At 41.5% G+C, this 26,799-nt stretch overlaps 1 protein-coding gene across 10 annotated transcripts in view; it reads left to right on the plus strand.

Annotated features, from left to right (window-relative positions):
* Positions 1–439: 439 nt before the first annotated feature.
* Positions 440–26,799, plus strand: part of celf6 (CUGBP Elav-like family member 6) — a 150,916-nt gene continuing 124,556 nt past the window's right edge. For 4 of the 10 annotated variants that reach the window (XR_013487988.1, XM_033617068.2, XM_033617061.2 and 1 more), the window contains exons 1-2: positions 627–994; positions 12,547–12,629. Coding sequence is in view for 9 of the 10 variants with exons in the window: in XM_033617068.2 (XP_033472959.2) it covers positions 757–994; positions 12,547–12,629 (321 nt within the window). In the remaining variant the exon portion in view is untranslated. Of the gene's footprint in view, positions 995–12,546; positions 12,630–26,799 lie in introns of all 10 variants that reach the window. The other 6 variants (XM_033617036.2, XM_033617054.2, XM_033617093.2 and 3 more) reach the window with 5 other exon arrangements.

A 26,799-nucleotide genomic window follows, 5' to 3' on the forward strand; every position in this document is an offset into this window, starting at 1 on the left:
TTGTGTTAATGGACAGTTGAACAGGTGTACTTAACAAAGTGGCCGGTGAGTGGAAATCACAAGAAATAAATGATTCACCAGTTTATTCAAACATTTAAAACTACTGATGCACAGCATTGCAATGACTTTACAAAGCGACTATTCCCCCCTCAAACCAGCCCCCAAATTTTGCCTCGTTGCTGAAACAAAACTAAATGACCTGACATAAGCAGGAGGAGTCGCACAAATGCTGCCTTTGCACTGTTTAAACGTCCCGAGCTTTCCACTCTACACAAATGTTTGCATTCCTACTCTGCCCTGTGGGACCCTCAGGCATCCTGCTCTCCCATTGGCCTGGGCCGTGCGCTCATTATGCAAAAGAGACGGTGGGCGTGGCCTTTGCACAGGAGTACGAGTTGACGTCACGTACGGAGTGGCAGCAGAGGGGGGGTGTGGGGGTGGGGGGTGCGCGGGAGGTGGGGGGGGGGGGGGGGGGGGGGCTTAAAAAATGAAAACACATAAAGCATAAGGAAAAATAAATAAGGCTGATTCCAAACAAGGGGGCTGTAAAGGAAGAGGAGAGAGGAGAGAGTAGGGAGGGAAGAGCGGAGGGGGAGTGAGGAGCGAGGAAGATATAAGTAGGGGAGGGGGGTTGGGGGGGGTGAGTGTGCACTGTGCAGTTGACTACAGAGAGAGAGAGAGAGAGAGAAGGGGAGGGAGGGAGAGAGAGAGAGAGAGAGAGAGAGAGAGAGCAGCTCGCCGGCCCATTGAGGAAAGATGGCTACAGTCACTGCAAACGGAGTGCGATTCAGCACCACGAACAGCGCCGGCAGGATGAACGGGCTTACCATCGGCCAGAACACCATTCCAATGAAGGACCACGACGCCATCAAGCTTTTCATCGGGCAGATTCCCAGAAACCTGGAGGAAAAAGACCTGAAACCCCTGTTTGAGGAATTCGGAAAGATATACGAACTCACTGTACTGAAAGACAGGTTTACGGGAATGCATAAAGGTTGGTTATTTTGGTATCTCTACTTTTGTGATCCTTTGCAGATGACAGGGGTGAGCGAGGCGGGGGGGGGGGGGAGGGGAGGGGGGGGTAGACATCAAACAGCGTCCCAATTCAGTTTTGGAGGGGAGGGGGGGCAGAGAGCATGGAAAGTGTGTTAATTTGCAGATGTTTTGGGACAGAGTGGGAGTCCCGTTGAGCCTGCACACACACACACACAGGCACACATACACCCACACACATATATATAAATATATATATATAAGGGGGGTGAACACGTGGAAGTGAACGGCTTGCAAGTGCAGGGTTAATTGTTACCGCGTCCAGCCAATCCACGTGAATACTACAGCTGAAAACGCCTTTGTGTGTTTACATCGACTCTCATGTGCTGAGCATCCAGTTAAGGGGGCGGGACAGGCAAGCGCTCGATGCTGTGTTATTCCTGCAGCTGCACAACATTTCCCCCCCCCCCCCCCCCCCCCCAAAAAAAAATCCCTCTGTTCTGCATCACAGAGTCCATTTGCAGCATATTGTCAGAGAGAAATAAAATGCTTTCAGAGGGAGCGGAAAGTGCAAACCATTATCAAGCAATCAGCATCCGTGATTAAGGTGGTGCTGGCATGCTGCTTTGACCTTTCAGCGGGCTGATGTGCAGCCTACTTTTTCGGACGTCGATAGCTGGTGGAAAATACTATTTACATGGCAGCTGTATTGTAATGCTGCTCCGTGGGCGGGTTGCAGTCAGGAAGTACAAAGCAGGATAATAGTAGACGCTGAGATCCAGCATGCGTCGTCTTCTCGCCTGTTCTGCCTGTTCTGCTCTCAACCCCCGCTGTCCCCTCTTCCAAATGAGCGGGATCAGTATTCACTTAGTAATTAGTCAGAGATCGATCAGTTCTAATGATAGTTATAATGGTGAAGGCCATGAGTGCGGTTTGGGTTGGAGGGACCTTTAGTTCCAAAAAAAAAAGACCTATCCAAGTCCAGAATTTAAAGTCCAAGTCTGATTTAAACACAACTTACTGCTTCATGCACTCTTCCTATTATATTTGCACATTTATACAGAAAAAAACTATAAGAGTAAAAGCATTTTAGTGAAATTATGACAACCAAATATTAAAAGGGAATAGCTTTATTCATATTTGCATCTAGATTTCTATCTACTATTATTAAAAACTCTTGAATAGCACCAGTGTTTCTACCAGTGTTTGATCTTATACTATTGTAGCTAAAGTAAATCTAATCATCATTAAAATATAATGCTAAAAAGTTAGTGATATTACTATTATTATTATAATTTCTGGCTGTTTAACCCTTTATTTTGTTGCTTTTTAAACATTTATTTTATTGGAATGAAAATCCAAAATAAGGTCAGACTTCCAGTACCATCGGTGTCATCATAGCAGACTGTCCTGCAGCTTATTATCTGCTAAATGACAGTATTATTATTAAGGCACTGCACCTGCTGTTTGTAACTGATAGTATTTTGTACATAATTGGTAATATTGTGTAATTTTAGATGATGATTTTAAATCCGACACATGCTGTAAGCACACATGTGGCATTGAATTCATAATCACTTCACTCCCAGTAAAAATAATCTATTCACAAGGCAGGCAAATTATGTATGATATGTTAGTCAGTGGCTACAGTTCATGATCTTATTGATCAGCGCAAGCCAAGCGCTCTTGAGGGAGAAATGAGTGTGTGGGCTCAGCAGTGCTTCCTTGTGTGTGCAGCCCTGAAGGTCTCCGTGCACCACCTGTTCCTCCAGCCATCAGTCGCTGGTGCTCAACCTGCTCCTCTTTTCCGGTGTTCCTCTTTGGAGCCCCGATGATTGATTAAAACAATATTTCTGATGTTCACGTTGTTTACGCCTGTCCTCGACCATCCCTGAATGTCAACACTCTGGAGGATGGTTGCCTCGGGACGGATAATCCTGTTCCAAAGCCAGACTGTATGTCCGTTCAAATCATCCTCCACCAAGGCCACTCTGATGTATGTATTATGCCCACTTCATCCCGCATGACATTCAAAGTCACTTTGGGAGCACAAGCGTGCACTTTTAATAAGATTTCACCAATGCATTATATGGATGAGTTTTTCTTATTGGCCACTCACCTAAACCATGTTCATGCCTCCTGCTGCGTCGACGTGTGATACCTGTAGACCGGAGCAAGAAAGCACAAGAACAAGAAAATGGGATTAGCGTTGTTAACAAAACAGAAGGAGGTATAGTGTATCATGTGCTGTGTCAGTCAAGGAGAACAGCTTAAAACACTGAATGAAGGGCCATTCTGAAACAGAGAAAAGCTTTTGTAGGGGAATTGAAGGTAAAATTAATTACTCGCTTAACTGTGAAAGTTCTGCTGTTTCTCCAAACTGAATTCTGTTGTAAACAACACATCAAGGTCAACACAGCAGTCTTCTATATCGGTTCACTTCTAACTTTTAAATTAATTGTGATTTAATTTGACAAGCACTCCCATCCCAAGGCCCAGTTATTGTCTGTGCCACACAGACTTCATCAATGTGAAAGGTAATTATTGTACAATAAAGTGCCACGCTGTATTAGTCCTCTTGAAAAAGGCAAGTGAACAAAAGGCAACAATTATAATAATAATAATGATGATAATAATAATGATGATAATAATAATAATAGAGAAAACCCTTTCTTGCTATACTGTTAAACATTTTTAGTCCTCATTTACCTAATGATATCGGCTGGAATATAAAACTTAAACTTCATAGTGAAGCTTGTCTTGTGTTCAAGTTTTTCATTTAAGAGCACAGAGCTTAACAATTTGAGCTGGATCAATGCTTGATACTCAAAATCATCTGATCCACCTGGGTTTAAGATTCTGCTAAGTTTATCCAGCATGTAAATACAGACAGAGATAGAACGTAATTCAAAGCTACTTAGCTGCTTCAGCATTCTGGGATGTCAATTTAATATGCAATTTAAAGTGATTAAAAATATTTTTTATATTAAAGGTATACTGTGCAAGAGATGTCAGTTACTGACAATCCTATATTCACTCTTGTTTTGGAACAAGCTTTGTCTTGGTGTTTCGCCTCACTATATTTGCGATTTTCATAGCTTCCTTTTCGTTAAATCCCGACTTCACCTGCGTGCTGTGCCAAGGAACGTCCCAAACACAGCAAAATAATAATAAAATACGAGAATACGGGCAGAGGGCAGGGTCCCTGCTGATAAATACACTGCCATACACTTCTAGTGGGCCATAAGTGATGAATGAGAGGAAATACTTTTGTATGAGTCCATACAATGTTCTTTACAAAAGTCCTGCATAGTATACCTTTAAGGATGGATCACAGATCACCTGACTATGTGATGCCTGTTATCATCCTGCAGCACTGTAATGGTTTTCCAGTCTGCGACTTTATGGTTTAGCTTCATTTTTACTGTGTCCATAGTGATATTTTGGCATCAGTCGGCAGCTGTCTTTAGTGAAAAAAACTTTAAAAACCAACTATACCCTACCTGCCCAGTAGAAGGCGACCTACAGACAAAGTTAGTGACTAGCTAAGAATGTACTGGAGCTTCCATACATTTTCCTTAGGAGATAGTGGAGACTAATTTGACTTACATTCATCAGGTGGCCAGAAACTCCAATTAAACGCTAATGCTAATGTGCTAGATGTGTAAATAAACTTGCTAACAAGTTTGCCAGATCAACTTAAAGGGTGATGATATTTTGTGTTCTCAAATTGTTTCCTGATGCTGCCAAGGGCCAAACTGCAGGTTGAAAGAACATCTCCAAACACTGAAATGGTTTTCAGATCCCTCTAATACAATTATATTCATATTTGTCCAAAACACCAAATGGTAAAGAAGTGTTAGCATTAGCATTAGCATTAGGATAAAATTAAATGATCCATTGGACTGTAGTATCATAGCTTAAGACCTTATGCTACTTGTCCAAATGGTTTAATCATTTCTAATGGCTGGTGGTGAGGCTCTCTCGGTTGTTCACATCATGATGTCATATGAGGGACAGATGTTAGGGTCACCTGACACCCAGTAGAAATCCCTCAGATGACTGCTGAAACATCTTCACAACTTCACACACTCTAACAGTCCAGTGTATAGTTTCATTTCAGCCTGACGTTGCACTGCCTGGATAAATGGGATTAAACTACACAGACGAGTGTTGTAGCTATGAAACTAAAATAAAGAGTAGAGTGGTATAGCGCCTGAGTCAATTCCTCCACCTCCATATAATATAAGGTTCTGCTATTATCTTTTGTCCGCATTATATGTATTGCACAGTGGTTTGAAAAGTAGTTTATGTTCTGTTTGGTTCACATAAATGTATAATATTCCAATGGATATTGGCTACCTATTATGTCAGAGGCCCTGGAGGCGCCCAATGTTGTAACACTGTCACAAATTCAATCCAAATTTTTTATCATAAACAGCAACACAAACATTTTTCACAGCAGAGCGACAGAAGAGTGGGGGAGGATATAATCAGCTTGGCTCCACGATCCCCAAAACATAAAGTTCATAAAGATTTAGTGCAGTGCCATAAATTTAGTTTGACTACTACTTTGAAATCCCTCTTTGAGCTTAGTTTGTGGTTGAGAGAGATTTGATTTGTTTCGGAGAGATGATGTATATGGCTGTTGGCATCAGTTAGTAAACCATACCTAATGGATGATTTGCAGCACTACCTTTTTTCACAGCCCGAGTCCTGTGACACAGAATTACACCATAATTATGGATTTAAGGGCAGATCAAAATATGTCATGTTTGCTCATGACTAATTCATGTGGATTGTACTGCATCAGTCTGAACAGATGTTTTGTGCTTTGTGAATTCTTACTTTGGGCATTTGGGGTATCTCCAGGGACTCGTCGCAATATCTGGGGAATTTTGTATTTTATATTTTCCTGTACACTTCAGAGGATTAGTGTAGCTGTTTGCTGATGTATATTCAGAAGGCGTTTTCTCATCTGTTTCTTATAACAGATGATTACATCCTGCCTCGTAGTTGTTAGACACTGTTGCCTTTAATGTCCGTTTGATAGTTTGTGTGTCGTCAGGGAGCCTTATGCAGCGCGTGGGATGACTTGACACTATTGGCGGGCACGGTGCTCGTCAGTGTACGGTGCAGCCAGGTCGTGCTGTTTAACATCCATCATTTCGCTGAGCACTACATTATCATAATACTTAGTGTCAGTGCCAGAACGCATGCATTGTTCAGACATGCTGAATGTTAGTGGGGGGCAAATCTTTTGCTTGAGTAGCGTTATCTATCAATCCGTCTCTGATGCTGAGAGGAGGGACTCTGAGCTGCACCACGCAGCCAGGAGGAAGGGATACAAAGAGTTGTTAAATATCCTCATCCATTCTCTGCTCCTTGGTAGGTCCATGCAGTGTAATTGGCTATAAATAGCCTGCCAAATTGACATAAAAAACCCTCTTAGGCGGTGAAATGTCAAAAGTAAACCACAGTAGGGCACTAATATCTAATTGCAAATGAGTCATACAATGTAACAACAAATCATTGAAAGTGTCTTTTCCATTTGTAGACAGTTTTGTGGTTTTCTGTGAAATTCAATTCTCTTTCTCCAAAGAAAAAAAAAATAGTTTGAGACTTTTATTAACAGCCACAAGGAGTTACAAATCCATGCTTGTATTGGGTTTTATCTACGATGTGAGTGTTGTAGATGAAGTGTTGGACGGTGATTGACAGTTTGTGTAAGTTGAGTGACAGGTGTAGCTGAAGTCTACAGGTGACCTCTTTGATCATTAGAAAGGGGGCTGTGTGTGAACCAGACAGCTAACGGCTCTGAACAGCCCGCTCCGAATGTAGATGGACTGAAAGATGGAAAGATGCACGGCAGGTAATAGTGTGGTTAACACAGAAACATGAAGCGCTTGATGAATCCTCACATCCTATTTGTCTCAGTACCCATGAGAGGGTCAGGCTGTCACATTCAGCAGCATCCAGTTGTTTTACGTAATTTTTTTTTTTTTTTTTTTTTTTTTTTTGCGCCTAGATCTTTTTTGGAAATTAATTTGCATTCTTTTCCCACTTTAATGAACATTCTTGGATCAGACATGTGTGAGGAGACTGGAGGAGAGCAAATTGCTCATTATTCATGAATTCACTGCTAATGAATTGAAATTTTATACAAATTTGTTCTGGAGTTATTTCAATTACAGGTACCTGATGCCTTAAAAAAGCACAATTTACTCTTAATGCCTGGATGCATGCAATTGTGAGCACATACTAATTTCCATGCTAAAACAAACTGTTAGAAGAAGCGTTACAGGGGCTGGAGGTGTGTGTGTGTGTGTGTGTGTGTGTGTGTGTGTGTGTGTGGGGGGGGGGGGGGTTCTTTAAGTAATTACGTAAAACGTGTCTTGCAAGCGCAAAGGCACATTTCACATTTCCTGCTTTCTCTTTGAACTAGTTTGCTGGGTTTACTTTTTCGTTTGCCTTAAATATAATTTGTTGAACTTTTGTGCCTCGCTTAAATTATAGTGTGGTAAATTGTCTTTGATTACCAAAGTATTATTTTCACCCCACTTAACCTGCTCATCACAGGAAGCCACCAGTCCTTCTGTTGAACCACCATCACAGCCATGTTCTTCTACTCTTCTTCTTCCCGTTTAATGCATGCGACTTATTTCCTCCAGTCTTTGGTTAATGTTTGGTTAATTCAAACTTTAATTCACAAAGGGAGATTTAAATGTAATCTGGGTTATTTGCTGAAAATTAATACTGTACATCTCAAGAAACACCACTGAACATTAAAGGAACAAACCCCTGTTTTTTCTCCTCACTTTATCTGTTTTATTACAAATAATGTGTACATTATATTACTGCTAAATTCTTTCAAAACTAAAAAGACTTGCTTCAGTTCCCAAAGTTATGTAATACATCAGAATGAGCATCATGTCTGCTTTTGTTGTCAATGTTTTTTTGTGTTACTGTTGTGCAGACAGATAGCACTTTCTGCTGCATTACTGCAGACCGGGGGCGTGAATATAGACAGTGCACTGGGGCCCGTTAAGTGGGGGGACTCATAGAGGGAGTGGGCCCTCCATCAATGTGTTGGGTGGAGAGTGGGCCCTAATGAGTGTCTGCCACCTCAAAGAATGAACTCTAATTAAATTAAAAACAAGGTCATTTACTATATATGCAATTGAAAAAGGCAAACCCAACTCCATCATGTTTATTTTTTTCTTTGTTCGTAAAACAGTTAATAGCATCTATAACAAAATTATATGCTTATTCTATGACTGCAAATCAATTATTCTATAAATCAAACATTCTATAAATATAAATCTACCTTTAAAATCATTAAATTAAATTAATAATTTCGTATTTTCCTTGGTATTTTTGTTATATACAGATACACAGTGATGATTGCTGGGTAATATGTATGCTGATGTTATCCACTGTCAAGTCTCTGATCATGTGACGAGAAGATATGTGCACATTAGCGTGCACTAGGGCCCATCATAGCGACCTTAAGCCACTGCTACAGACCAATGAAAATGGTATGTTTTTGAAAGCTCCATTTGTAGGATCATACATAATACCAAGTGGACAACAATGCGGGATAACTTGCAGTATGAATGTAACCCCACGCCAATTAGTCAACTTTACATTTTAAGCTGACAGCCTTAACCTGCTACCAGCTGCTACATCCTTGTTACCTCCCCTCAAACTGTATCATTGTGCCTCTCCTCATGTTCTCCAAGCTGAATGCTCATCTGTTCCACAACTGGCTTTCTCAGCCACTGAGTCCTTTGAGCTTAAGCTGTCCCCTGAGCCAGCACTGTTGGATATGAAGCTTTCCTAAAGTCCCGCTGGTTTCTTACCACAGCGAGGAAGCCAAGGCAGCCACGCAGCTGGCCTGAATATTAAAGGCTTCACTCCACATAAAGTCCAGTTTAACAAATCGTTTGAACTAATAGTATCACATGCAATTTTTCTTGAAGCAAATCTGCTGTGGGGAGAGATCGCTCCACTTGTTTCAGATGCACTTATGCTTGCTTTGAGCGCACTCCTGGAAAAAATGAATAGTGGTCCAGTCTTCGGATCTGAAGCATTCACATTACTTAATCAAGCACTACATTATAAAAACACTCCATTACTGTACAATGGTATAAGTTAAAGTACACTATGTGAATTAAAATATTTTAGTTTAAGAAATATAAAAATATAATATTAAGTATAAATGGTATTAGTGGTAGTAATATATTAGGATTATTAGTGCATTAATATGTAAGCACAAAGTTGTTGCTGGTGGAGGTGGAGTTGATTTCAATTTCTTCATAAGCTGCTGGGTAATTTATACATCATATTTGTGTGTCAAGTCTTAACCTGAAATAACTAGTAACTACTGTTGCAAAATAAATTTAGTTAAGTAGAAGTGTAAAGTAGCTTAAAGGGACAGTTCACCCCCAAATCAAAAACACATATTTTTCCTTTTACCTGTAGCACTATTTATCAGTCTAGATTGTTCTAATGTGAGATGCTGAGTGTAGGAGATATCAGCTGTAGAAATGTCTGCCTTCTCTCAAATATAATAGAACTAGATGGCACTTGGCTTGTGGTGCTCAAAGTGCAAAAATCAAAGCAAAACAAAACATTAAAAAACTCAACAAGCTCAACCAAGTTACTCAAGGTAATCCACAGACGTCGTTGTGAACAGTTTCATGTAGGAACTCTTTTCTTTCTATTAAACCGTATCCACCACTGTGCAGAAGGCATCTACAGCTAGCTCACCTAGCACCACTGAGCTAACTAACTTACAGCTTTGCCAAGGGGTTGCCATTAATGTTTACACCTGAGCCTCTCATCCTTGAGTAGATGCACACTTCCATCTGCAAAGTGATATAGTGTGCAGGTGTAGTTTGGTAGAAAGAAAATAGTTCCAACATGAAACTGCTCACAACAAGGTCTTTTTTTTTTTTGCACTTTGAGCACCACAAGCTGAGTGCCATCTAGTTCCATTATATTCAAGAGAAGGCAGATATCTCTATGGCTTATATGTCCAACACTCTGCAACTCACACCAAAACAATCTAGACTGATAAATACCCCTACAGGTAAAAAGACAAGTATGTATTTTTTATTTAGGAGGTGAAAAAATTCAAGTACATCAAACTTGTAATTGAGCAAATAAACATTTACTCATGTAACCAAACACATTTTGAAGTGATGCAAAAAAAGTTTCAAGAAACTCTGAGTTTTTTTCCCAGTTACAGCATAGTTTCACCCCATAGTGTGAGAGTTTCAATGCCATGTTAAAAGTGACACTTTTTGCAGTTTATGTTTCACTGGAGGACCAAAGCTACTTTTCCAGAAGGACAATGGTCAAATAAAACTTTGCTGGTAAACTTTGCCAAGAAAAAGCACTATCACTGCTGCATGAGTTTATACACTGATTGTAAATCATGTGATGAAATCTTGTCAAAATGTTTACTAAACTTCTTGGCAGCATGCTGCAAAGTGGCACAGTTAAAAATACCAAAAAAACAAAAAACAAAAAACAAAAAAAAAAAGGTTATAGCAGTTGCAGAAGGGTGTCAGCAACAGCCTACGATTCCCATAACCCTTTGCTAAGACATGCCCCCTGGGGAGGCCTCGGCTCATGTCCCACAGTTTTGTAATGTCACAAAGGATGAAGAGTGTTTCCCCAGGCGCCCAAACTTTTCTGCTTTGCTGTGTGGCATGCTGTTTCATCAGTGTCGTTTAGGTGATTTTTCCTCTTGAGTAACTGCCTAGTTGTGGAGGTGGGTGAAGGTTGTCGTGAAAGGGAGCTCTCTTGGCCGGGCGCCAGAGTGTGTTGCTGGGTTTTGGGGCTGATGGGTGCTATGTGCTGCATGCCGGGTGTCATCTGTATGTGTGAGTGTGTGTGTGTGTATATGAGTGTGCGTGTGTGTCTCGTTTCTCCCGTGGGAATCCTTGGCAGCAGGTGTGACATGTAGTAATGGGAAATTATGCTGCACAGTGCAAAACCTCTTCTGAACGGGGTCACCCACTGTCAGCTCTGCCAAGCACGTAACAGAGCAACCACTCACCCTTTAATGAAAGCTGTCACATTTTTGTTAGGGACGTATTTATCGATGCATATTCATTCGGTTTTTCTGAATTTTCCAACTTAAAGGGAAGTCTCCAGAGATGTGTGGGGGTAGAGTTTCAGCTCATCACCAAAGGATTTTAATTACTTGGCAGCAAAAAAAGAATGTGCATACTGTTTGACTTTTTCCTCCTGTGCCCGGTTCAATAACTATGAAAGTGATCATTCATCAGAAAGCAACGTGCATATTTTTATAGTAATGAAAAGAAAACGATAACAACCTTTTTGGGGTGACTAAGCATTTTCCATCACATCCTGATTTAAACTTCCAGGAACACATCTGTTTTTACACCTGTATGTTGACTATTCCTGCTGTTTGCTTGTGCTCACCTCAGATTAAACTGAACGGGGAGAAGACAGCAACAAAAATACAAACAATGCAGCAAACATTTTACCCTCACGAACAGTTAGCATATGCATGAGCTCCGTAAATCTAATCTGAAGGGGTTGTCATATTCTGAAATGTGTAAAAATTTTAATCTTATTTCTCAACCAGCATGCTATTTTCTCTGAGGGTATAGAGCTATTAACTTCAGAGAGCCACATTCCAATTGTCAGCGCAGTATATGAATTCCATTTTAATATAATACATGTTTTTGGCAATAGCTTGTAAAACTCCAGTAAGTCTTATATTACCGCTTGCGTGGAATTACTTCGGTGAAATCACAATTCTGCGGGTCCATTCTGGAGGTTACTATGTGGTTTTTGGGGGGAAGTGGACTGTAGGAATGCTTAATCTCTGAACAAACATCAATGGAGAGATGTTAGACTGGCTTTACATGGCGCATTTAGAATGGACTTTCACTGTATAGTCATCCAATGAAAATCAAGATCTGTGTTTGAGAGTTCAGTCTAAATAGGCTTACATAAAGATGATGGAGAAAGCTTAAGTTTATCTTTTTTTAATCTATGCTCTTAGCGTTTGGAGTCAGTATTTTTAAATGTTAGACATTTTATTTGATGTCTACTAAATACTGAAATCCCTAGATCCGCATAATGACATAGATATGGCTTTATATGTTTTGGAGTTCATGATTTGTGGCCTCTGATATAGTGCTTAAGACTATTTGGAACCCAAAAATGCACATAAGGGCATCAGGCATCTGGGGTGCAGTACAAAAAACAGGAAGATGAAATTTGCATTCTCTTATTGGTTTGTTATGTATTATTATTGTTTGTCAAGTTGTTTTTATGTGTTTATTTCTCATCATGTTATTATTTTACTTTAGTTTTACATTTGTTTAGTTTATTTATTTATTTATTTTCGATGGGGGTAGGGTTGGGGGACAAGGGGAAGCTTGCCTAAGGCACCGAATGTGCTAAGTCCTGCACTGGTCACTGTAAAAATTGTTTAGATCTTTTTGTTACAAATGGTGGTTCATTGTGGAATATGCTTATCTCTCTGCTGTCTCCCTGATTCTCTAGGATGTGCCTTTCTAACATACTGTGCCAGAGAGTCAGCACTGAAGGCCCAGAGCGCCCTCCATGAACAGAAGACTCTGCCAGGGGTAAGTGCCCCCGATCTGCCCTCTGTCATAGGCTAAAGCCCCCGGGGCAGCCAGCCTGGCATGGGAACCTACATTAACATAGGGATTATATCACACTTGTGCACACACAAATGCGCACATGCCGAGGCACATGAGGACACAGTATACATTAAGGCACACATTCAGGCACACACACACAGAGACAGACACACACACAGATATGGAAACAGATGGAAAGAGTCACTCATACTTTCTCAGACTCCCTCACAGCTACTTTCTCTCGTTCGCTCTCACACACATTCTTTCATGCTCACTCACTGACACACACACACACATGCACACACACATACACACACACGCCGACATACTAAAAGAGTGTGAGTGGCCTATCTCACCTTGCAGTGTCTTATTACACTAATCACCCCGGCGGAGATATTTGATAAGCGCTCCTTCATAACAGCCTGTGCCGTCCTTCCCCTGTCCTCTCACAATATGGCTGCCGCAGACACTAATTGCCTTGAGGAATCCCACTCTCATTATCACATATAATCAAACAGTAAGTATAAACAATCATTTTTACCATGTATATCACCATCTGGTGTTTTTGTTTTAATTCTCTCCCGGTTTTTTTTCCCTTTTTTTCCCCCGTCTTCTATCGTTTGCCTTTGGCGGGCGGGTAACTTTTTCAATTAAAATAATGGCCTCTTCAAACGACACAGGTAAAACGTACCCAGTAGTGGGCTCTTAAGCCCACCCAGGAGGAGACCCTCAATCTGGGATCAGCGTGAGCTTGTGGTGTCTATCTGTACTTGATGTGTGCGAGGGGGATTCGACTCTCACATCAGGGGAATTATCGAGGTGTGATTGAATTACGCCCGCGGGTCCCTAAGAACGAGAAGCTGCTCATAGTGCCCAGACTCCTCACTGCCCCCCCCCACCCCCATTTCCTTTCACCACAAACCAAGACACCCTCCCAGGTTGGGGCTTTAATCAGAGCCTCGGGATATCCATCTAAATCTCCAGGGAGGAAGAGAGGTACAGAGAGACAGAAGGAGATAGGAGGCATGAGACAGGAAGTAGGAGAGGAAGAAAGTATGGGTAGGGATTGGTTAAAAGGGGGGGTGTGGGGACAAAGGTGGTTGATGGACTTGTGGGGGCTGTATATTGTTCCTCACTGTTGGGTTAATCAGCTGTTTGCACTTCACTGCATTTCATAGGTACTACACTGAACGTTAGGCACACAGGTACACTGCAGCGAAAGAGCCCCTGGGAGACCAGACTCCCTGGCTCGTTACCGCCTCCCGCAGCTTCATAATGAGATGATTGTCATGATGGTCCTGGATAGGTGTTCCTGTCTTTATTGCCCTCACGGAGGGAGATTCTTGTTTGTCTTTATCTGGAAAGAGGTTAATGGCATGTTCTGTGGGGTTTGGGTAAACATTTCCTCTGTACAGCTCACAGCGAGGGGTCAGTCCTGCAATCTCGGGCTGAGCACAGACTGCATACAGAGGGCTAATAAAGATGTTCTGTCTTACTGTGTGTGTGTGGGGGGGTGGAGGGGGGTGTTGATGCGTGTATGAAACAGGCCGAGAGAGAGTGAAAGAGAGAAAACAAGAAGAGTTGGAGGGAGACAGAGACAGACAAAGACCGAGAGAGGTGACACTTCTGGACAAGCCTCATTGTCATTGTCATGGCCTGATGCTTTGAAGTGCTCTGTCGTATAATGCTGCCCTTTCAGTGGCTTCTCCACACAGGGTTGCAGACATGATTGTGCGGTCCGATTGTGGCGGTGTGACTGTCAGGCAACCTAAATGCAAATTTTGTTCCAATGAGACATCTGGTATTTAATAAAAATACCAAGTCTTTTCCTCTCAAGATGATACATGAAACAAAATTAAAATAAAATGTTGGACGAACAAAATAATACAAACACTGTCTTAGAAATGTATTTGACGGCAGGTAAATCACATTCGCAGTAGCGGCGGCACAGTTATGTCATATGAGGTTAAATGCAAATTGGAGTATGTGTTAGCTTTAAAAGAGCTCTGGCAGTCTCAGCCTATTTCATCATGTTTATCCAGCATGAAGTCCCTGTATGGCCCCCTCACTTAGACCTAAAAGTCAATGTACTTTTCCACAAAGCTCTGGAGCAAAGAGAACGCTGGATTTCACTCATTTAACTTCTGCGTTTGATCCAGACTATAACACTTTGCAAAGGTTTCTTCAAATAGAGCCGGCAGACGTGGCTGCCGCTTGAAAACATACCAACGGGGAAAATCAAGGGGACGAGGAAGAGTGTGCATATGAGTTTGATGAACGGTTGTCTCAGTGGCCATTCAGCTTTGGTCTGCGACAGACAAAGCCAGAGCATTGTGAGCATGTCCTGCTTCATTCTCCTTCTGACATCTATCAAAAAGAAAGTACTTTCTACTGGGCAGAGTGCAGAGGTGATAAGAGCATCCCAATTCTTGTCCCATGTCTTCATTTTTGTTGTCTGTCCGCCACAGTAGAGTCTGGTGCAGCTTGGTTGGTTTAGAGACAGAGACATCAGGACCAAGTTATAGTACTGTGATAATGTCTAAAGTATTATTTACCCCAAAAAAATAAGGTCTGCATACAGAAAAGGCTTCCGGTCTTGGCTTAAGCGGTTTGAGTCTTTGGACAGGTGGCCTATATTTCATCTATAAGAGCACGTCACACACTGAGCGAGCCGCCTGTTAATGATGTTGTTGGCAAAGTAGTAATGATTGTGCTAAGTGGCTAATGGGCATGTAGCTACTTCCATGTTTCAGATGATACGTCATGTTTGTAGTCGATGAATGAAGATGAGTTTACATATCACCTTGGGTTCGTCCTTCACCTTCTCAAAATGATCCCACACTTTGAAATTCCTGTCCAACATGTTATTAACTAGCATGTGAAATAACCGCAGGTACCAGCCCTGGAAATGAACGTGTCTGTCCTTTCAAATTAAATTCCCACATGGTCCTGTCATATAGGTTTTAATTTATTTTGACAAGGCGCAGCTCCTAATAAAATTGAACTTTTTTGTTTTTTATTTTTTTATTTTGTTTTCTCTGCGACTAAGCGACCAATGAAATCTTGCCGACTAATGACCTTTCTGGTTGACTAACGTTTGTTGTAGAGTGGTTTTCTCGTACTTTGGTGAAAACAGCCAACTGGCCAACTCATGAGTGCTGATCAATGGACCATTGTTAATATTAGCTATCATAGCTTAGTTGCCTGCAGTTAATTAGCCTCACATTCATTCAGCAACCAACAAGGCACACAAGAACTCACCCAATATTTCCAGTGGCCTTGTACACTTGTACCTGAGCAAATGGCAAATAACAGCCTTAAATCTTAAACAGTTGTGCTTATAGGTGTATTCAGCTAATGTTAACATTCTTATTGTGTTAAATTTGTCAGATAGCGCCTAAGAGGTCTGAGTAAAGTAATCTGTTGCCCTGCATGTGCAGACAGTAGATGCTTTCAATTATTTTATATTCATAAAGTATACAGTATAGATGTGTTTGCTAGATGTATCCCCAGATCCTCCGCTCCCCCAGCTTAATGGCTGCGGCCTTGCACTGTACATTTTGTCCACGACCAGTGATAGAATAAAACAGTATGTTTCTTTCTGTGGTTGCTAAAAAGCAGCTAGCATAGCAGATCTAGGCAGCTAGTTAGCACAACCAATATAGAAATTTACTACTAATAATAAATTACTAGTTAATTTCTCTTTTAGTGTGGCCACTTGCATAAAGATGTCAATTACAATTAGCTAATGAAACATTCCTAAAGGCTTACATTTTTTATACTGAGCTTATTGATGATGCCTTGAAAAATGTAGCATTACATGTTTAAGCAACACATTCTTACTCAAGTTCATGATCAGATCATAAGTATCTCAGTCAGAATGCTGTATTTCCTCTTCTGCATCCCTCATGTAATACTTTCATTGTTTCAAAGCGCCACTTTCCCTGCACAGTGCGGATATTTTCATATTAACACATTGTGTGCATTTCACAAAAGGAGGAGACTAAAGGCTTAACAGAGCGACAGAGTGGAGGCAGATATATTTACGTGTGTGGTCTCAGCAGGAAGCTTACCAGTCTTACATCATCTCCAGATTGGCTGTGAATCCTAAATTTTCCATCACATTCCCTTATTTACCAAGTCTTGTACGGTGGTGCGTGCTGCCTGTGAATTGCCACCAGAGGATCCAGCTCTGTCTGTTGTGGCTGAGGCGAGCTGTGTTTACATTGTTTGATTAATTGCATGTAAAGAGCATAATGAGCTCTTGATGTCCTGTGCATCCGATCCTGCTGCTACAGTTTGTACAGTAAATGTAATCAGAGATTCAGCCTCTTGCCCTTGGGGAGCTCATAGTGCTGTTGTGTTTATGTGCGCATTCAGCATATCCCCCGATGTAGGGCAGCGTGGCACTGTGTGTGGACAGGTTAGGTCATGCCTGTGAATGATTTCTTAGCGGATCTGATTAACTCCTAGGATGTTCACACACTGACTTGAACCAAATATCAACATGCATTATCATTTCCTTTATACATCAAGACAATTTGTGTCACTACAGGTAAGTTGTTTATCTAGAAACTTTAATGCAATCATGATACTTTTCTTGTAACACCATAAAAACAGCAAGAAAGTATACATAAAATTTGCAATAGCAAAGCATTGAGATGTTTAATACAACTAGTTGCCAAATAGCCCCGCAACATGCTGCTATTGAAGCAGCAAACCTTCAAATGAATCCTGCTCTGTCCTTTCAGGGCCACGCCGCTTTCTCCTCTCAGGCCAATTAGCTCGTGGTGTTCGCATGTAACAAGCATGCTAATTGGGTGCTACTGAAACCCAAAAGCCAATTAAAATTTTCTAGGAAAAAAGATCCAGCTTCTCTTTGTCTCCCATTCACTCGTGCTCTCTTCCTACCCTCCCCCAAGCCTTCTCCTGCCTAGTCACATTTCTACCACTTTAATTCCCCCACTTTTTTCCACCCTTTATCTGTGGAATGTGCTGAGTGTGGGGTGGCGCCCCAACCTTATACTTGTCATTTACGTTGAGGTTTCTGTGGAGGGATCCACATTTTTGGGTTTTTGAGTTTTAGTACCAGCAGCATCTGACCCCTGTATTGATGACGAGGCAGCCAAGCGCAACAGCGAAGAAGATAGGAGAGAGAAAAAAGTTACCAACTCCTACTTTCTGAAGTGTTTCTCTTCAAATCTGAAAGGGTAAGCTTGAAGGTATCAGCTTCCACCAAAGTGAGTAGCAAAATGTTTGGGTTTCTCAGATTTTTTTTTCTGCGTCGTCAGTGCATGAAAAGTGCAGAAAATTGACTTCTGTGTGTGTCACACAAAAATGGGTCAGGGGGAAGATTGTGCAATACCAGTATTATGTGTCACTAAGCACACTGCCATGGACCAGTGCATTCATGTTCTTGACACTCTCTCCCCGCATCACACCACAGATGCGGCCACCGTAGACCTGCCATATGTCTTTGTCTGTGTCTCGGTGCACGCTGAGAATAAGCAACCAGCATTTTTCCCCTTGACATTTTTACTTTCCGAAAATCACACTGATGCCGTGAATAGGCAGTGAGTATGAATGCATAACAAAAAAAGTTTAATTTGCGTCAAAGTTATCGAAGTCTGTTGCTTGATTTTAGTCTTTAATAAAGCAAAATTTTGTTCATGGAAAAGTGACTTCTCTACCGTGACCTCTCAGGGGAACTTATGATGAGGTGGTAAGAGATGCAAGTTCACACTCATAAATAAACACAATAACATTCACACTTTTAAATGCACTAACATTCCTCACCCTGGTACGTTATCACCATATATCTAGAAATGTGTTAATTGATATATTCAGTAGTAAGGGTATTCTAGGTGAAAGTTTTGTGTGCATGTGTGTGTGTGTGTGTTTGTGTGTGTGTGTGTGTATGTTGCAGCATCAGGGCGTCTTATCAGAGGACACACTGAGCACCTGTCCAGCGGGTCCACTCCTGGACAGACATGCTGCAGTTTAAACTAATTACTCAGGCCACACAGGGCCTTTACCCATTCTTTTAAGGGACAAATTGCGTTCTGTTGCCGATCAATTTGTCCTCTGTGCCAGATTTGTCAACCTCCAGTGCCCCTGAGCAGTTGCCATTATGAAGCAAAAAAAAAAAAAAAAAGGCCTGGGCACTGGACGTGAGACCTCTGCTAAGGCTCCCCCTGCTCTCCTCATCATCAATTACGTCTATATCATTTTCTTTCTGCTGCCCGCTTTAGAAAAGAAATTAAAAAGGGCCATTGTTTTTCTAATCCCCCTGGGATGAAAGCATTTACTACGCTGCTGCACCGTGCACGGCCATCCTGCCGATTAGGGAGTGAATGGAATCACAATCGAGGGATGCACTCGGCATTGTCTCCTATTATGTGGCTGGTGGCCCTGAATATTGTGCAAAAATTAATTTCGTTCCATCTGATGGGATTTTCAACCTTGGAGAGTGCGAAATGTTAATCCTGGCAGGCAGGCGGGTGGACATCGCGGAACGCCTGGCTTTTTTACTGTCGAATGTGGACGGGGCGAAAACATAGTTGATTGTGAGAGAGCCCTTAACCAGCCCATAAAGATGGCAGGCCAGAGGCGCCGGACAAATGAGCAGGAGAGATAGTGCTTTTCAAAGGCCGCAGGGCAGGAGAGTTTGGGTGTTCAGAGGATGGCAACAACCAGGCCCATTTGTCCTCTTGATCTTGAACATATACTGCAATACAGTATAACAGGCCAGTGCCCAGGTTGTTCAGGTGGAAAGAATCCTACCTTTACTCAAACCAGTTGCCAGAATAAATGTTGGCATTGGACATGTCTGCAGACAAATGTCTAACGTTTGTATACTTATATGTAGGAAATACTTTGAAACTTTCCTTTTTTTATGTTTCAACAACAGTGTGGTTATGCTATGGCACAAAATCCACAGTCATGGATAGGACAAGATGATGTTTTGACTTAAAATACCCCCTTTTGGTGGCACTATACCAGCAGGAAGCTCAGCAATGTCTGGGTAAAAAACAACCACTTTCTGTGGCACTATCCCAGCAGACAGTGCAGCTATGACTTGGTAAAAAAACACAGCCTCTTTTTGTGGCACTATCCCTGGTGAAACACAGCAGTGAGTTGCTAAAAAACACCCAGGTTTGTTGGTTAAAAAGCTACTGGAAATGCAGCAATGACTCCCTAAAAAAAACAACAGGTTTTGTTATTTATTTGTCTTGAACAGTGGTCTGCAGCTTGGCAGGCATCTTGTTTAGGTGACACATCATCCACCATCCCCTCCACCTCCCAGTGACAAAGTCAGCTTGTATACTAAGTCACTTGAGAAATACTGATATGATATTTATGAAACGTAGAAATGTGATATATCTGTGGTTTGCAGAACCGCGCAATGCCAAGATATTCTTCTGGCAACTGGACACTGGGCTGCTTTTTCTTCACAGCAGAAGCACTGTTTCCATGTTTCTGTGTACCACTCATTCATTCAGTGTTGTGGGCATAAAAAAATGACTGTGTGCTTTCCTGTTTTGGTCTCGAAATGGGTAATCTGCTAAACAAGAGAAGCCAAAACCAAAAAGCAGGTCTCAGTTCTGTTTCTCCTATATGTATGGGAGTCTAGACAATCACCCAGTGATACACCATATAGTTTAAGTGGAGACAATTACGGTCTTCTTAATTGACAGTGAAATCTAGTGGCCATGGTCATCAAAGCAGCTCTGGTAGTACTTAAATACAGACAAGATAATGACTTTGTGGCCAACCCTGGACTATTTACCAAACCATAGCCTCAGCTTTCAATCAACCTGCTTAATTTGTGACACATGGAATCCTTCATCACACTTCCAGAACCCCAGTACTGGTCATCCATCCCTTCATCAGTAGTAGAGGAGGTCAGATGCAACATCACGGTCACATAAACTGTAAGGTATGTAAATTACATACAGTAGGAGTTACATGTATGGGGGTTATTTTAGGGAGGAAGTGTGGGAGTACGCATATATTGTGAATTAAAAAAAAAATTATTTCTATTAAATAAAAAGCTGATAATGTGTAACTTTAACTCTGTAATATGATAGAGTAACAGGAATCGTTGATGTACAAAATGAGAAAGCCTTAATGGAGTGTGATTGCCTGTATACTAAAATATTGAAAGGTGTACCACAGGCAGTGATTTAGGAAAGATGAGCATCAGTCTCACTGGATGGGTTTTGTTTTAATATGTGTTGAAAGCTTGTAAGCAGAGCGGTTCCTTCACACCCTTCCTCCACACCGACACATTCACTATCTTTCTCCTCGCTGACAGGTGGAGTCAGACTCCGCCATGCATGCTCTCCTGTGCTAATTTATCCACTTCTTTAGCTGTAATGAGGCAGAACTGGTAAATGTGGGGACAGCATTGTTAACATTGCTGCTTCACTGGGGAAGAGGAGAAGGCTGACAAATAGTGGAGAAGGATGGAAATGAGGCCCGGGTGCTGTCATACCTCCAAGAATGATGCTTTTTGTCTTTTTTTTACCCAGGCTGGATCGCTGTCTCTTAGTTAGGCTGCACGCTGGAATATGACATTTCCTAAACCAATTAAACATCAAACTTTCTGTTGCATCAAGATCAGGCTGTCTGGCAATAACAATTGGAAAGAGAAAAATCAAAAACAAACCAAAAACGAAGACTTGAGGCTAGATCTTTACCTCAGAATCATCAAAAATGCTGTGGATTTGGCTAATTAACTTCCCATCCCATTCAATTTGAAGAGATCAATTTGAGAAGATCAAGGTGTAAATCTACCTTTAAAGTTGTGTGATATTCAAAGGATGCTTCCATCTAGTTTCAGACAATGTCTCAATAGAACCAGGTGTTGGCACCCCACATTGAGTTGGTAATGAGAAAAGGTGTTGTCTTTTACGAAGACAGCTGCGTTGAAAATTGAACATTTTTTTGAGTCCTTACTTTTCTTTCCTTTCCCCCTGCTAGTCCCACCACCCCTTTCCTTTCTTTCCCTTTTCTCTCCTCCCTGTCAAGCAAGTCAGTAGCCTTTCATTGCAATTCACAACTCATTCTGGCAATCACTGAAGACATCCAGGCAATCTGCACGTATTTGTTCAAAGACAAAACAAGGGGTAAAGACAACATGATGCTGCTGAGCTCAGCAAATCACTCTGGCAGCCCCAGTTATCAAACACTGTAGTTAATCACGTGGACTAGTGTAAACCCTGTGCTGATTTGAAAATGATCTCCACAGACAGTGAAACACACACATGCATACACACACAGAGGACATTGGAGGCACCTCTTATGACTTGTGAAAATATGTGATTGGACGTCTGACATATTTGGGAGGGGACACAGAAGGGGAGGGAAGGGGGGGGGGGAGAAAGCCAGGGCACAAGGAAAATAGAGCAAATGAGGAAAGCGATGAACTGATTAGTCATCATGGGAGAGAGAGGGAGAGAGAGAAAGAGAAAGAGAGGGAGAGATGCATTCTTGCATAATTAACACCCGAGCATCACCAGGACAAACTCCTCCATCAGCGTGTCCAAAGGATTAACTACGCCACGCTCCTCTTATCTCCCCCATTTCGTTTAAGAAAGAAAATGACCTTGCGCTTGTTTACATGCTGATTAAAGACAGGAGGGAGAGAAGGAGACAGCGAGAAAGTCAAACTGTAATCAGAAGAGTTTGTTAAGTGAAGTATTTTTGGTGGTGCGTTCTCAGCAGATAGAGCGAGCCGCAGCGAGACTGTGTCACAGCAGCAGCGCGCAAACAACCACCCGATGTAGCAACTAATGAGCAATGAGTGGGCTGGGACAAAAAGGAGTGTGTGCACGCGTGTGTTTGTTTGTGAAGGTGGTGTGTGATAAAAAGTATGTTTGGTGTGTGGGTGGTTCCATTAGTTAGCCTGCCTGTTTTATTGCACTGGGAATAACTGCTGTTTCTGGGCTCCTATGAGTCAGTCTATATACTATACTATCTGTGTGTGTGTGTGTGTGTGTGTGTGTGTGTGTGAGAGAGAGAGTGTGTCATGCTTGTGTATGCGATGTGCATGTGAGTGCTCTTGTATTTCTTTTCTTGTTAAAACCAGTTTGAATTTTAGACCTTTGAAATATTTGTGCAGAGTCATTGTGGCTTCTTGAACAGGGCAGTTTAGGGTTCTTCTTTGGTTTGGGATTAAGGGAGCTATGTTTGCTATTTTCTGCGAATGTCATTATGTTGGGAAAATCACAATGAAGCGCTGAAACTGTGATTGAGACTCGCAGGTCTCTCTTTCTCCAGCCAGAGGTACTGCGGTGGTTAGTGTTCCCCAACACGAAGGCCACATTTTCCCTAACCACTCCCTCCTGCTTTTTCCTTTTCCCTTGAAAGTTGTCTCTTTTGCTTTACTGCAGGGGATAACTTTGTTTTATCATTTAGCACTGGAATAGCTGCTCCTCTTTGAGCTATTGAATCCTTTGTGCAGTAAAGCAGTGCAATCAGAGTACCCACGAAATCTCAGTTGTTGAGACTCGATGTGAAATGCAGCACAGAGGCATTAAAGGGTGTCAGTATTTTTGGCAATAATCAATCATCGAGATAAATTGATGTTAAAAACAGCATGCAGCAGGATTAACATGAGACTTTGGTGATATTTTTTTTATCAAATTTCCTTTTATTCAGGCAGTAGAAAGGGTCCACCCAGTTTGTGTTATCACTCGATTGAATGCGTGTTATTAGTGGTTATCAGTGTCATAGATATTGATTGGAAGGGATCTGGTACACCGACTAGCATGTTTAGAATGCCTTTATCAGTGCATTAAATTGACATGTTTACCGTTGTATGGTGATGGAGGAAGTCAGCTGACGTAGCGTTAGTATAAAGAGCAAGAAAGTCCAGTAGATGGGTCAAACACAGGACTGTCACCCAGGAGACTGGGGTTTGTGTCCTGTGTGAAACCAAAAGTCACACTTGAGTTATTTCAAGTGTGTGACAAATGTCATGTGAAGTGTGTCACGTAACGTATGTGATTTATGTCACATGAAATACTATTGACACACATCATTCTTAATTTAGGCCAAACCACAATGTTTTTTTCCAAACCTAAACATGCAGTTTTTTTCTGGCATGTAAAGGTCCAGTGTGTAGGATTTAGGGGCATCTATTGGCAGAAATTGAATATAATATTCATAACTATCTTTTCATTATTGTACCATCACCTGAAAAAAAGAATCATTGTGTTTTTGTAACCTTAGAATGAGCTGTCTATATCTACATAAGGAGCGGGTCATCTTCCGCAGAGTCCGCTATGTTGTTTCTACAGTAGCCCAGAACAGACAAAACAAACACTGGCTCTAGACAGGGCCATTTGCATTTCCGCGTCAGCCACCGTAGTTCTTCTACACACTGATGGGAGAAGTTTCAGTTCTGCAACCACACCACTACATGCCACTACATCCTTTAATGTGCGGATAACAGCATTCTGAACATACTAGTTGGTGTAACAGGACCCTCCTACCCACATCTATAACACTGATAACCACTAATAACACCCATTTAATCAAGTGATAACACTTAAAATAGAAGGGTCATGGTTAATGTATGGTAGGCATTAGTAAATTTAATGGATACACTCAAATTTTAGCAAGTCTTTCTTAAGACAGCAGTCAGGTGCCCATATGTGGATACTGAAACAGGTTTTGCTTGCTGTGATTATTCCTCCAAACTGGCATCTTATAAAGTTCTAGTTTTGTTGTTGTTGTTTTGTGAGAAAATTCCCCCTTTGTGTTACCATTTCCCCACCACAGCTCAGCAAAATAACACTGCAAAGAGGGGATTTTGTACTGAAAACATTGCAAGTTGAATGATACACACTTTTAACTCAGACTTCTGAAGTCTCACATTAGCTTCAGCTGAACTTTGAAATGCGCTGAACAGTGATTCTGGATTTTCTCACCCATCTCTTCCTTAATGGCCAGTTTCACAATAAGAAATTATTACAGCAAGCAAAAACTGTTTCAATGTACATACGGGCATGAGAGTGTTGTTTTAAGAAGGCCTTGAAAAACTGTGAGCATATCCTTTAATGTCCTCACAAGTATAGTAAGACCATCTTAATATTTTTTGCAGTTTGTTTTCTTTCTTTTTCCCTCTCTCTCATTGCTCAGTCCTTATTGCGTTCGTGTCTCTTTTCCTCGTGTCACTACAATATTGGTCCTTTATCCTCCGCAGACTCTGACTCACACAGGCTCTGACTCACACAGGCTCTGACTCACACAGACAGGAAAAGAAAGTTATCTGGGTGAGGAAAAAAACCTGTGAAGTAACATTATGAACATACAGAATATGAATCCACTAGTTTATATCCTTTTCTTTCTCACTCTGTGTGTGTCCTACATTTCTACAAGGCTTACTGGACACCTGCTGGGGACTATTTGAATTGCAGCAGTAGAGAGGGAGCATTTGCCTGAAAGGAACAAGTATTGCATCAACCTCACTTTTACCATTTAATGCCTGGGTTCTCTATTGACAACATCAAAGACACAAATATATTTAAAAATAAAACACAAAATGCTGGTTTATGCCTTTTTAACATCGATGTACAGTGCTACACACATTTTTTGGGCATGAAATTTCCTTTTTGGCCATGCTGAATTATTTTTTTGGGAAGATTGACAGTCATTCAAGACACAAAATTACCCATGGCGATGAAAAAGCAAATTACTGTAATTATTTTTTTATTATTATTGTTCAGTGGTTTCAGTAATTAATTTTTGTGATCGATTCATTTCATCATTCTAGACTAAAAAAAACACAGCAAACATAATAAAGAGCAACTGTGCCTTGAGTTAATTTCACATGTGCAAATGGCATTCATGTCCTAATATACAGTTTTGAATACTGAAAAGTTCACGTTTTTCTGACTTAATAATGCTTTATGTGCAATTGTAACTATAAATAACACGTTCTCATCACAGACATGTAGATAGCGAGACAGACGGAAAATGAGAAAGAACAAGATGGCAATGCAGAGGAGTGAAAGGTGAAACAGGGGTGCACAAGCCCCCTTTCCACGCAGTCAGATCCGCCACGGCAGAGGAAAGCTCTGACAGTGAGGTGTCAGAAATAGCACCAAGGCTAACACCTCAACTCTTGCTTATTAATGTATTGTTCTCCTAGCCGCCTCCCTATCACACGCACACGCACAGCAGTCACACAAACAATGCACAGCTCAATCACTTGTACACAAGGCTGGTGAGCACACATCTCACCCAAACACACACACACACACACCTGTGCGGGGACACACACACACACTAAGTTGTCAGATCAATATTGCATTACTGCGGTATGTTCTCCTCTGAGAGGTTACAGTGATAGGTGAGGGGTGTGGGTAAAAACCTTCTCTTCTGTCTGTACAGTGGCCAGGCACACAGGACACATCTGAGGAGACTTCACAGCCCTGACAGCCAGTTTCACCTCCTGGCTTCATTGCTGTTGCTCCCCGCTCTCATCCAAGGCTCTGCCTCGGGCCTATGATCATCTATACAGCATGTGTAGGGTGAATAGAGTGTGTGTGTGTGTGTGTAGTTTCTGGTTCAGAATGTGAGAAATACTCTCTCCTTTTTTTGGCTTTTAACTCCTGTTTCTGCATGTCCTGTGAAAACTACAATTGAATATGTAAAGAGAAAGCCCCTTTTGTCCATTAGAAACTATGAATTTTTTCTTTTGTTTCTTTTTTTAATTTAGGGTTAGACTGATTTTAATTAAGACTAGAGTAATTTTTTTTGGTTAAAGTTAATGTAAAGTTTAGGTTTTGTTTATTTTTCAATCAACAAAGTATAATTCTCTAAGAAATTACAATTCTTCATTTGCACAAATAAGTAAACATTTTCTGACAGCATGCAGATGTGAGTGCACAGGTAAACTTGTATGCGTGTGTGTGAGTATATATTTATGCATGCCCATCCAGGTTTGTGTGTGTGGCCCAGGAGTGGAGTCCTTGGTGCCGACTGAAGCTCCAGCTTTTCCATTTAAACTGTATCATTAAAACGGGCAGACAGGCGTGGGAGACAGCCCCTCCACACCTCATAAAGTGTGAGTGCCATGCCAGGCGAAGTGCCACGCACCGCTGCGTTTACGGCAAGCCAAACGCACTTTTTTTTACAC

Source organism: Epinephelus lanceolatus, chromosome 2, assembly GCF_041903045.1.
Source record: "Epinephelus lanceolatus isolate andai-2023 chromosome 2, ASM4190304v1, whole genome shotgun sequence".
NCBI lineage: Eukaryota > Metazoa > Chordata > Actinopteri > Perciformes > Serranidae > Epinephelus > Epinephelus lanceolatus.